General features: G+C 41.8%; 1 protein-coding gene across 2 annotated transcripts in view; it reads left to right on the top strand.

Annotated features, from left to right (window-relative positions):
* Window positions 1–314: 314 nt before the first annotated feature.
* The window catches only part of GXYLT1 (glucoside xylosyltransferase 1), a 34,010-nt gene continuing 20,753 nt past the window's right edge, over window positions 315–13,571 (top strand). The window contains exons 1-3 of one of the 2 annotated variants that reach the window (XM_059816633.1): window positions 315–491; window positions 1,020–1,051; window positions 7,766–7,882. In XM_059816633.1, the coding sequence (XP_059672616.1) occupies window positions 315–491; window positions 1,020–1,051; window positions 7,766–7,882 (326 nt within the window). Of the gene's footprint in view, window positions 536–1,019; window positions 1,052–7,765; window positions 7,883–7,929; window positions 7,942–13,571 lie in introns of both variants that reach the window. The other variant, XM_059816634.1, reaches the window with a different exon arrangement.

The raw sequence follows: 13,571 nt of genomic DNA, 5'->3' as shown, positions 1-13,571 counted from the left end.
GGGGAGGGGCCCCCCGGGCTATTTGCAGCCGTGGAAGGGGACTGTCGGCTTTTTTCACGTTTGGGAGCTTACACGGGGATTTGTAGCCGCCACTACGATACCGCCCCGCCCCCTTAGGCCCGGCCCCGCCTCCCCCCGCCGCCGGCACCTGGCTCGCTCCGAGCGCCGCAGGGCTCGCCCCGCCCCCCGCGCGGCCCCGCCCCTCGCATGCCGGGGCTCGCGCCGCCGCCGCCGCCGACGCGTCCGTTGGGGCTCGCGCTGCCGGTTGGGCCCCGGCCGCCGCCTGGCGCCGCTGCCGGGGCCGGCGCGGGAGGATGCGGCGGTTCGCGCGGGTAGCGCTGCTGTGCCTGGGCTGCGGCGTCTGCTCGCTGCTCTACGGCTTCAGCCAGCTGGCCCTCTCCCTGGAGCAGGAGCCCGGCGGCGGCCGGGAGCGGCAGGCCCGAGACCCCGCCGCGCCCGGCGCCCGGCGGCAGGCAGGCGGCGGCCGGGCGGTGGCGGCGGGAAGCGCGGGCCGAGGCGAGGCGGGGGCCGGCAGGTACGGGGCGTGGGGGCCGGGGGCTGGCGCGGGCGGGCGGTGGTTCCCCCCGCATTCCTGCGGGGAGGGCCGGGGAGGCGCGGGAGCGCGCTGGCCGCCTTCCCGCGGGCGGAGCGGGGCTCGGCGTCCTCGCTCGCCCCCCGCGGGGACCGCGGGCGCCCCCGACTGCTGGGTGCGGGCCGGCGGCGCCCTCGCGGCCGCTCCGCTTGGGCGGCGGGGCGGAGGCGAGGCTGCCGCTGCCGCCGCGGCGCGGGGCCGGGAAAGCACTTCGGGAGGGAGCGGGGTGGTGGTGTTGCTGCGTGCTCCCCCCCCGCCGCGAGCAGCTCCGGCGTCCCGCGGGCCGGTTACCGGGGAGCAGAGGTTGAAGAAGCCTTAAAAACAAAGACAACTTTAAGGAGGGGCGTTGCAGGCCAGCCGGCAGGAGCCACCGCGGGGCCAGCTGCGGCCGACGCCGGCCCCCGTGCCCGTCCCCGGCGCGGGTGAGGCTGTGCTGCCGGCAGGCCCTGCTCCGCCCGCGTGCATGTGCGCGGGGAGGCAGGGCAGCAGCAAAACCGGAGGAAACTGGCGTGCTGCTTCGGGAGCTGGCCTGCAACTTCACAGTCGTCCGGTGTTAAAATTAGACTGCTTCCTTGTTGGAACAGGGTAGATGGAGTGAGGCGGGTGCATTTTCTTTTTCCAAACGAAGAAACTTTCAGGATGTTACTCAGTTCTGAAACTTGATAACTTCATTATTATCTAATATAACTTTATCTAAGCAAAAATACTTATGGTGGGATACTTTAATGAAGGCAGTCTCCTCACAGGGAACTGTGAGTTCAGTTCAGCAGTTAAAGTGGTCTAACTCTGAGCAGCTCATGTTCTGCATAGCTGCGTATTTCTGTTGCCTGCCTCCCGTCAGCAGAAGTTTTTATGTGGTCAAGAGGTGAGTGAGATTATGGAATGAAAAAATACTAGTTTTCCTTTAGATTCGTTTCATGATCCTGTTCACCTGTGGCTACCCGAATGCTAGTGCCAGGAAAAAAGGAGTGACAGAAATGTTGTTATAGCTGGAGGAGAAATTAGGACCAGGCCTTTCTGGGCCATCCTGCCTCTAACTCTGCTTAGATTCCACAGCAGCGTAGAGCAATGTAAGTTTGATGGTTTGGTGACTGTTCCTCCTTCCCAGTGCTGGACACACTCTGGCACCCTCTCTCCTTACACTGCTTGTGCTCCTCTGATCACACAAGTGGGTTGATCTGGCATGCTGACCTGCTTGAAAACTACCTCGGTTTTGGCCAGCTCAGCACTCTGAATTGGCTCATCATGTAATTACGAAAGTGTTGGTGCTGGTGCAGAGGAGTTATGGAGGATGGTAGAAGGTCTGACTTAATCATCTTAAAATACTATGAACAAGCATTATGAGTTGCTAAGGGTGGAGTCAGCTGAAATGTGAAACCCAGCTTTTGCCTGGTGTAACTACTTCAGAGAAAGTGGTTTTTTTTCCCCGTGCTTTTGGTTTGGTTCAGATTAATACAGATTAAGACCTGACAAAATGTGCAGATGCTTATTCCACACTTCTAGTTCATGATTAAAAACTCATTGTGAGAAGCTGAAATCTACTAGTTCTGAAGAACATCATAACTGGAATAAAAGAGTTAACTTTAATAGTTTTATGTAAGATTTCTTTGGTTTACTGAATCAGGTTTAAATAGAAATGTGAGGGAAAAAATCGTATGTATGATATTTGTTTTATTGAAGAAAATATGTGATTTACATCATCAAAACTGCTGGGTAACATGATAATCTAAATAATTTGTATTAGTAAACATTGAAATTATTTTCAGGTGCATCATGCTCCTGATTAGCAAAAGAACCAAGTTTATTTTAAAAGATGTACTTTTTTCTTTTTTAGTGTTTGTTTTAAAGTGTAGTTCTTAAGTAAAAGATACTGGTGGGGGAGAACCCCAACAAAGTGCAAGAAGCTTCTTGCTTGCTGCAGTGAGGTGAAATGAGATATAAATCTGCCCTGTGTTGCAATGTGGAAAAGCTTTACAAACTGAGAAAGTTATGTTTCCAAAGGTCTTAAGTGCTGCAGATAATTCCTGTGCATACAGTTTCATGGGGGCATATCTCCTTGCCAAAGCAGTGTCTATTGACACCTGTGTGGGAATACTTTACCTATAAACTGCTGTCAAACTGAAGGCTCAGGATGAACATCATCCTGTTGTAAATTATTGAAGTTTTATATGCTGTTTGTGCAAACAGTCTGTGCAAAACTCAGGTGCGAGTCAGTCCCTTAGAACAGTCTGTAAAAGGCTTTTGTTTAATGAAAAAAAATCTGTCCTGTGGCAGTTAAGAAATGCCCCACTGAATGTTCCTTTAGATGTATGTTTCAGTTATTCTCAAGTATTAAATGCTGTTACATTCTCTTGTGTAATTGATATACACATCTTGGTGAATGTATCAGTTTTTATACTTCAGCTGTTTCCTTTAGTGGAGACTGAGCATGACAGCCACATGGCTGTTCTGTGCCCACTTCTGACCATCTTGTGATTGTGTAATATTGTGTAAACCTTCTAATCCTTCTTGAAGTTTAACATTTCATATGCGTTAATAGGAACTTTCAGTAATGGGTTACTTCAGCTGTTTTCACGGATAGCCTTAATATGCAGTTTGGCAAAGCAAATGTAACTGCCATCTGAAGGCATTTATACACTCAGCAGTGATTTCCTCTTCTCTTTAGCCAAGAAGGGTTTGCTTTGCCTGAATAATCTAGTTTAGTAATATGACATAAGGGCAGAAAGAGCTCAGTCATGCTCTGTGATGGCAGGGGGGAAGTTGAGATTTCTGGTAGTTTTCAGAAGTGTGCAGACATAAAAACTGCAAGCTTTGAATAAAGCTTAAGCATGCCACACCTGAAATAATCTTGCAATAGTGATGATGCTTTTAAATAGAAAACCTTTAATTAAAAAGGAAGTACCATATTGAAACTAGAATTACAGGTTGAGGCAAGATCCTCCAATAAACATTCAGGGGAGCTTGTTGGGTAATCCCTTCGGTGAGGAGTTGTTTGTTTCAAAGGCTACAGTAGCCTGAGGAACAAGGTGACTGGAAACTAAAGGCTTCGATCTTGAAACTTGATATAAATAGCTGGAAAACATTTCAGGAATTTATTAGCTAAATCCTAAGGTTGGGTTTTAGCTATGAAGAAAGATTAACGTTGAAGGTAAATTGTCCTTCTGATTATTCATTCCAGTGAGAAAAGTAGTAATGGTCAGTACTGTCATATATAATAGCTAAATGAACAATAGATCTGAACTTGAAAAAAAGAAAATATCGAAGTGTCTACTTCCAGAAGATACAAAGTCTGTCAAAAGCCAGTATATGTAGTCAGACTTTTTTCCTTTGCTAGAATGATTTATGGATGAAGAAGGCGGCTGTGAAAAAATGAAAAAAACATAGAGTGAATAAATGCATATTTGCTACATGTATGTCATTTAATAGTGCTATAATCTGCTGTCTGTGGAGTATCCTTTCAAGTCAGTCTTTCTCTACATGCTTTCAGATCAGTTAATTAGCAGACTGTGCTTACGAGAAGTGAATCTTCTGTTAATTTTATCAATATTGCCACTTCAATTAGGCAGATAATGTTCATCTTTCTATTGAGGTCCAAAGAAGTGCTATCCTAATGGCAAGTTTGAGAAGTAGAGCAGGAATCAGTCTGTCATCAGTTCTGTGAATTCTGTGAATTTCATTAAAATGAAACATATTTCCATTTTGCTGCAGTTAAGCATTTTCTTGCAGCCAGCCATGCTGTTTTGTTATGTGTGTCACTGTGTTGTGTTTTAACCCCAGCCGGCAATTAGGCACTGCCCAGCTGCTCACTCCCTCCCCACCTCCAGTGGAATGGGGGAGAGAATCAGAGAAAAAGTAAAACTTGGGGGCTAAGGTAAAAACAGTTTAATAGAACAGAAAAAAACCCAAATGATAAAAGAATATACAGAACAAGTGATGCACAGTGCAGTTGCTCACCACCCGCTGGCTGATGTCCAACCTGTTCCTGAGCAGCGGCCGTGCTGCCTGTTTTTGTTCAGCATGATGTCATGGTGTGGAATATCCCTTTGGCCAATTTGGGTCAGCTGTCCCGGCTGTGTCCCCTCCCAGCTTCTGGTGCACCTGGCAGGGCAGTGTGAGAAGCTGAAAAGTCCTTGAGTTGGTCTAAGCGCTGCTCAGCCATAACTAAAACATTAGTGTGTTATCAATCTTATTCTCATCCTAAAACCAAAGCACAGTCTACACCAGCTACTAGGAAGAAAATTAACTCCATTCCGGCTGAAACCAAGACACACTGATATCTGACTGTATCTGTCTCTTGCTCTCTAACTATCCTGGCAAAGGGAGAGTGAAGTGGATTATAGTGCATGCAAAAGCGTAGGAAGTATACCCACAAGCTTAGACAGCAGGGGAGGGTGGTTGTAATAGGTAGTTTGTTCTTTCCTTGCACTGTACGCAGCTATTTTTGTCTGTGTCAGAACTTAACCAGCAGTTTTACCAGTATGCTTCTCGGCTACTCCTGTGCCTTAATAAATTGGTCTAGAAACTGTCTAAGCATTTCAAAATATGAGTAAAACTTCTAAATGATGAAACATTGAACACTTTGAAGTTGAAACTTAATTTAAAAAAAAAAATCTGCTGAATTTGTCAAGCAGTTGACTAGCAAATGTTATTTTACATAGAAATGTTGTAAATTAATGAAATATTACCAAGATTTTTCCAGTTAAAAAGTTTGTCCTGTGTCAGACATTTAACATTACATCTGCTGTCTCCTATTTAATAAAGCCATTGCTTCTCTGACAAAATACATCGTAACAAATTTGTGATATTGCTGCAAAAGTTCAGGAAAAGCTATTCAGAAGCATCAGAAATTCTCAGTGCGTTTGGGAGTTGAATTGAGCATCTCTTATCTTCCCAAATTTTTACTCCTGTGATTATGAGCAGGAGGGAACTAAAAATGCATCCATCCTGGTTTGCTGCACATTGTGCATTATGCTGTAGGAGAGACACCAGTCTGTCTCTGTTAGTCGATTCTTGCAGTTGATTAGACTTAGGGAGTTTAATAAGGAGGCTGGTGATCAGGCACACAACATGGCCAATTGTATTGACTGGCAACCTGTTTACATGTGACTGGACTCTCTTACCTTCTCTTTATTTTTGCATTCTCATTCCTCCCTGACTCTGCCTTGATCCCACGGTGAACCCCACACCTCTGCAGGCAGTAATCCCTGTAGGCAGTCGGTAAGGTGGTCTGGAGAGCCTCTCCTGTTGTCTCATCTGGTGGATCTTCTACCTGGCCCATGGGCTGACTGCTCTCCTGCACTGGGGCTGGGTCAGGGTGCTCCATGTGCCTGGGTTGGATTGCTGAGTTTCCTTCACCTGACGTTACTTTCAGCTTTCTATTTGTGGAGACTGGCCTTTAATCACTTAACCTATAATAGATAGGAGCAAAATATCCCTCCCTAATGCTGAAGGTGACTATTCCTGTCTGACTATAACCTTGCTCAGGTGACAATGACTGTGCCTGTTTGATGAACAGATACAAAGCATCTCCCTAGCTTTGTAAAGCGCTTGTGGCACTTAGTCTAAGCTTGCCTCAAGTTTTATTTCAAGTAAAAAAAAATCTTCATGAGTGGCATTTTGAATGATTTTGTTGTGAATAACAAGAAGGAAATGCTGTCCAGTGTCCTAAAAGTAATGAGAGACAGTTATTTCAAAAAGGTACACGGTGGAGATTGTAAAAATTGTTCTTCAGATAAGCACAAGGTAAGCGCAAAGTCTTAGTGTGCCTTGAAGTTTTTAAGAAACTTCAAAAGCCACAAAGGTGAATGTAAGAAAGAATCTGTCAGCGAGAACTTGTGGGTTTTATACCATTTACTTTCCCCAGAGTAGTGCAGGTATCCCAGTCACAATCTACATTATCTTCTTTTGTACCTGGATATTTATTTATGGAGACCATTCTTAAGTCATGAGACAGAATTACTTGACTTACTCTGGCAAACATGTGTATCTACAGGATACGAGGATTTCCTGTGATCTATACCAAAGAACTGCTCCACCCCCCAACACTTAATGAGGCTTTGTGAAACACTATGTGTTTATTGGGTCATTTTTCTCAAGTGTTGAAATTATACAGCTTGCCATTTTTTATGCTACATTAATCTATTAAATCTGGTATTCACAAAACATTGGCCTTTACAGATACCTGATAACCCTACCAAGATGGTGCTGATTAAATTTAAACTTGCAAAGACAACTTCCAGTAGAGTTCTGAGCTGTAGTCCTTAAATACCTTTTCATCATCAAGCTTTTTTGTGGGTTTTCTTCTTGCACATGTCTCTCATTCACAGATACCGACTTTCAAAGGAGGATAAACACTATTGGTCTTGTGTCACTGGGGCAGGAAGAGGGAGCAGAGGAGGTCACTCGAGTATACCCCTTGCTTTGCAATATTCTACTTGCTCATTTAAGATTTTAAATCTTGATGTTGATTTCCTCACCAGAACCTTTAAAATATACTTCTGCTGCTGTTTTAAAATATTTCTGATATTACTGTTGCATAAAATGTAGTGGTGGACTAGTAAAACCTGCTTTTTCAGTTGTTAGTGTAGCACAAGTCAAAAAAATTATTTGTCTTGTCATTAGTATGGAGAAGAAAAACTTGCCAGGTGTGGTGATTATTTTTGTATTGCATTAACCTTTTGTTATGAAACAGTAGGATTAATTGGTGCTGCAAAGCCCTGTTTTTTGTTAAAAATGAGCTTTGCAGGTTTGCACCGAAAAGAGTCACGGATAAATAGGGATTGTGTTTAAATGAACCGTGTAACTTTGAAAATTAGATGTTCTACTTGCTCCTCTGCTTGAAGTAGACAAAGGTATTGCAAAGGCGAAGGAGTTCTTTCCAGCAGTAAGTGTTGCAGTCCATTCTATTACCTATGGACTTGTACTAAGCCAAGAATATAGAATGACCCTCAAAAATCCCAGCCCCTCTGTTTTTCTCACTCTGAAAATGTGTGGAGAGGAAAGGCTAAAGGATGGGGACCATTCTTCCTGGTTGGCACCTAATACCTCCTCTTTTGTATTATCCAAGTTCTGTTACATAGCCAGTCTTCTGCCGTGTAATTAACTATTCCAGTTATGTTTGAGCTAGAAAATAATCCATTTAACATTGCCATAAAATCAGTAACATTTATATAGGCTATTTTTGTCTTATTCTGTTAGGTGTAAGAATTTGTCTGTATCTTTCTGGAATTCCTATTGGATGCTGCCCTCTGATGTTTGTGGAATGAACTGCTTTTGGGAAGCTGCTTTTAGGTAGGATCTGTTATTAAATAGTACTTTATTATTTGATTGCAGACAAGTGTAGCTGATAAGTATTTTTGGCTGTTTAGCAAGGTGACAAAAAATATTTTGATTGCTTCACATGCATTTCACCTGCTTATATTATGGTTGCCTTTAGCTAAGCTTTTTCCTGTTCTGTTATGTTTTTAAAATTGTAGACTCAAGTGTTATTACAGAGAGTAGATTTTTTCAGTTATGTTGCTTCATGAAATAGAGACTTGCTAACATTGGTAAAAAGTCTATCTGAATATAGTCTGAAAAGTTACTGATAAATTTATTTTTGGTAAATAGAACTTACTGCACAGTAATACCCATGATATAACTTGCAATAAAAACTGGCAGAGATGCTTAGTAGTTAAGTTTGGAGGCTTTTTTGTTCAAGTTACATATTATAGACTTTGAGGAGGGTACTTCATCCAAAAGCACTGAAACAACCATTTTAGAATGTGTTTTAAGATACAGTATGTTAAAGCATAGACTGTGTCCTTAAAGTTGCATGTTTAACAATAAGTTTAAATGTTTTGATGTGGTTGTTCAGATGCTTTAGGCTGTCAGCTTACGGAAGTAGCTGGAAAAGAAATGGAAGAAGCCTTAAGCTGCTTGACAGATATGTTCTCTAACCATAGTTCTCCTTAGTATATAACTAAAGTTGTAAGTCAGTTTTTCTTATATTTAAAGTTTTACTGATCATCCTTTGATATGGTTATCTCTTCCTCTTAGTCTGAAGCTTGAATATTTCTAGAGAAGCAAAGGGAAAAAAGGTTTAGCTTCACAAGGCTTAATGTTTTTTTGAAAATGATGATTGTGGGAAAGACTTTAGATCTGTCCCCTATTCCTCTCTGCTTGTGTGCTGTCAGTGCTTTTTAAGTTGTCAAGAAGTTACTTAAAGAGATGGCTTAGATTGATTTTTTTTTTTTTTAGTCTGTTAGTGAACTGCACCTGTAATTTGGGACTGCTGAGTTTTTCTCACTGCCCTTGGTAGCCACTGTGTCAATCCACAGGGATTCATCTGACTTTCTCTTTGGCAGATTTAGCTGTCTGAATGGACTCAATTCACTTTTTTTTCCTTAAAGGTTAGCTTTTGGGAGTTTAGCTTTATGAAGTTTAGCACAGGGAGGTAAACCAAATGTCCGTGCTGTTGAAGTGGAGGGTGTAGGGGCTTAGCCTATGCTTGGTGGAGGGACAGGATGTGGTTCTAAGTTTCATTCATCCATGGACATCTGAGCCAGTCTTAACAGTTGTGTAGTGCTAAGAAAGGAGAGGGTCTTGCTGTCTTCTGACCCCATTGACTGTGATGATGTCCACGAACTCTCCACAGTACAATGTAATGTAACTAAAATAGCAGAAAACTTCCTTTCTGGATTGTCTGCCAGGCCTCAGGCCAGTAAGTGGAACCTTGGAACCAGAAGCGGAGAAACCCCATGCAGTTCCTTTGCACATACCTTAAGCTGTAATTTGTATTATTCTATTAAGAATGGCATATGTGGCTGTGAAGACAAGTCTGTTAAAGTGTGCATTGATTATGACATTACTGGGCGAGTGCAGTTTCTTTCATGGTGACACAATTGTCATAGTGAACCCCTAATGTTTGCGAAAGTTCATGTTTATACATTTTGAAATGGAAAGAAAATAGCTGATTAAATGTGTAAAGGGGATGTGGTGTTCAGATTAATCATTTCATATTGAGTTTGATTATTTTATCAATATCACAGAATCACTACGGTTGGAAAACACCCCTAAGATCATCAGGTCCAACCATCATATTACTATTACTTACTACCATATTACTATTAAATTAATCCCCGTATGTTGTGCTGACTCTGGTGCTTGTTGAATTCCTCAGTGAGATGCTCTAACTTCAGAGGGGGCCGCCTTGCCTCCCCCAAACTTTCTTTATTTCTTGCTCAGTTTAATAAGTTGAGTTGGTTTCAGAGAGGTGCAGTGAGTTTGTGCAAGAGAAGAGGTGGGGAAGATGGCAGAGAGGAGGAGAAAGTGCTCCCTCTTCGGATAGCAGCAGGCAATTACAATGGCTCGGCACTGAACCTGCTGCCTAAGCCTCATTTTCTTGTATGTGCTGGAGTAACACAGAAGATAGTTGCAGTTCGGTTTCAGCTTTGGATATGAGTTATAATTTTGTTTAACTCTCAAAAAAAAGATGTGAGTTGTATTAGGTGCACTGAGAAGCTGAAGGGTTTAGACCTTCGATATCATCTTATGCTTCGAATGTGATACTGTAGTAGTTGTTCTCAAGTTTGCAGTCAGATTTTTGGAGGAAGAGGAATGAACTTAATTCCGTGCAAGTTTATTAACCACAGCAAATGAAGTCTAGCGTTCTTGTTTTCTGAGATTGTATGTGTAGGGCCTCTTCAGGATTCTTCATGAAGATAAAGCCTCTTGAAAACTTTCTCTGTAAAGAGGCAATATTGTGGTTCTAAATAGGGTATCTTTTGAAATAGAAAGGAGTGAGAGTTCTACCATAGTGTCTTACTCCAAATAATTTGATTCTGGGTTGATTAAGCCTTTGTGTTCTTCTTAAGTGCAGTTGTTGTAGTGAGGTGCAGAATAAAGCTGGACTCTGAAGAGACTGGGATAGGGAGAGGGATATGAGAAAAACCTAAGAGTTACATATCTGATTGAAATCTTAGGATAGCTAACTCCACTGCCTATAGGTGTGCCAGCAAAATAATGAGTTTGCTTTTAATAGAAATGGCAGAGTCTGATCATTGAACTGCACTAACACTTATCTCAAATATTCTATTTGGCCTGGTTTAATCCATGAAAAGAGAACTACACTATCCACATCATAAATCAGTTTGCGAATGGAGATTCTGGTGTTCTATTCTTGCTGTTTCAATAAACTAACCAAATGAGCTTGTTCAGAGGAACAAATCGTACAGCCAGAATTTCTTTGCCAATAATAGATTCAAAAAAATTATGTCAATGTTAAAATGTCACCTTTCCCTTTACCAGTGAAGTTTTCCAAACACTGGAAGGTAGTCCTTCAGCTTTTGGATTTTCAGATCTTTTCTTTGAAAAAAACTTAGCCTTTTTTCTCTCTGTTCTAACTTGAAATTCCAGTAGCCTTTTTTTTCTTCTGGATATCAGAACCACAGGGATTTGTTTATCCATGAGAGAAAGAACTTGGCATAGACATTTTTGAAATGCAGCTTACTACGTCATTTCCTCAGAGTAGCTGCAAGTGTATAATGCGTGAAGTGACAACTAATGTTGTGTTGATTGTAAGACTTAAGTTACTATAATGGTAGTGTTGGAGACCTATAAAGGAATCTGGAAATTTTTTAGGAGAGAGGTGTATATATAGACTTCAGCATGAATCATGCTACAGCTAATTCAACATCATTTGAAATCTATGAGCTCTGAGCAGTTGCTGATTCTAATAATGGGTAACAAGGATCTTGCCTCTTTACATTAATCAGTGTAAGATACAGATCTTACACTGCCTACGCTGTATGTGGGAAGGATTTTGGAGCTACTCTGCTGCCACCATTCTGATTATCAACATTATTGAGACAGAACGTCTTGTGTTGTGCTTTTGGTACAGAATATTGATAAGAGGAAGCATGAGATCACTTTGACATATAGTGGTATAGATTTTATCAAAATTTTTGAAAATGTTGATAAAGAGGCTCAGGTTTTGCATGATCTAGATGATGCGTATCTTCTCCAGTACACCTTTCAAGGTGCTCAGTGTCATCTAGCTAGTATGGCTGCTTATTTCCTACTGAGACTGATTAAGAAGAAAGTCTTAGGGGTCACTGTGTTCAGTTCAGTGACTGTGTTCAGTTTTGGGCCCCTCACTACAAGAAGGACATTGAGGTGCTGGAGCGTGTCCAGAGAAGGGCGACGAAGCTGGTGAGGGGTCTGGAGCACAAGTCTTTGAGGAGCAGGTGAAGGAACTGGCATTGTGCAGTCTGCAGAAGAGGAGGCTGAGGGGAGACCTCGCTCTCTACAATTACCTGAAAGGGGTTTGCAGAGAGGTGGGTGTTGGTCTCTTCTCCCAAGTGACTAGCGATAGAACAAGAAGAGATGGCCTCAAGTTGCGCCAGGGGAGGTTCAGGCTGGATATTAGGAAAAATTTCTTTACTGAGAGAGTGGTGAGACACTGGAACAGGCTGCCCAGGGAGGTGGTGGAGTCACCATCACTGGAGGTGTTCAAGGAACGTGTGGACGTGGCATTGTGAGACATGGTTTAGTGGGCGTGGTGGGTTGATGGTTGGACTTGATGATCTTACAGCTCTTTTCCAACCTTAATGATTCTGTGATTACTATGGCTATCTGACCTGCCTGATTTCAGTTGTTGGATGTTGTTTCTAAGTAGGTTTTAATTCGCGTTGCCTACTGAAAAAATAAGTTTCACCTTTTTTTGAGTATATTGAGGGTCCTGGTGGTGTGGATATATTGACATGAATTGTGACAGTCCTGAAAAACAAGACTTGTCCTCTAAACTAGCTAGCTCATTGGAGGATGGGGCTTTGGACTTCTATTTTTTAAATGACTAATATATTTTAACTTCAAACATAATCTACTAGTTGGGCTTGTAATTGAACAGATGACATTTGGACATCATATGCACTGGTAGTCATTAGCATACTTTTACAAAATAAGCTCTGATTATGACCTGTTTTTAATTCAGTGCAGTAGTAGAAATTAAGAAGCTGAGTAAAAACTAAAATTTTCATCACTTTCAAATCCAGATAATTTCTGTAGTTATCTTGATCCTACTTCTAATAAGTGTGGCAATGATTTAACTGTTGCATTTTAATCAGTGTAGGCTTTGTTGTCTTTTCACTTTGCCTATTTGCTTTTCTTTTTCTGGTGACTAAGGGCTGCTGGGTTAGGCTCCTTAATGATCAATTGATTTAGATCAAACACAAAGCATTAAAAGAAAAAAGGATGCCATAAGTAAGCCATCTGTATTGTATTTACATATTTCCCATTTGTTTTTCTGAGGCACACTGTGGTGCCAGATTTGAAATAATACAGGTTGATTATATGAAAACATTTTCCCTGCATATTTTAACATATAATTTGCATTTTCCATGCTAATTGTCAAAAAACTTGTATGGGTAAAATATTTGCACTGATAATGTGGTTAGCTTTTCATAGTGAAGAAGAAAACACATTTGCAGTAGGCTTCTGTTTGTTCTTTTTCTAAGTGTAAACAACTTTAACACAGCTGAGGCTGGCAACCTAGTCCATTTGGTTATAATATCAAGGAAAGTTAGTTTAATGATGTTGTGGAAGGACTGAGAGACTTATTAAGCCACCTTGTTTAGAAAGCTGAATATTGCATGCCTCATGTATGTTACAGACCACGGGGTAAAGATCAAAGAAAAGCAAGGCTGTAGCTCTGTCAGAACCAATGTAGGAAAACTTGTTTTGATGTAGAATAATTTTTAAAATGTTGTTTGTAACCTACAAAATTATTTTTGCGTCTTTGTTTTACCATTATGTAATATGGTGGTGGTTGTACATAAAAACCAGTGGCGCAAGTTAGGGTGACAGCAGTTTTCTGAGAAAATGACAAATATTTTTACGTTATTCAAAACTCATGCAATTATATTAAAAATGTAACTCCTCAGTGGGCCAGAGTAAAATTTGAAAGGACAACTGAGGTCAATTTATTGCTTCAGTTAGTCAT

This window comes from Gavia stellata, chromosome 4 (genome assembly GCF_030936135.1).
Source record: "Gavia stellata isolate bGavSte3 chromosome 4, bGavSte3.hap2, whole genome shotgun sequence".
NCBI lineage: Eukaryota > Metazoa > Chordata > Aves > Gaviiformes > Gaviidae > Gavia > Gavia stellata.
This window is presented reverse-complemented; position numbering and strand designations above follow the sequence as displayed.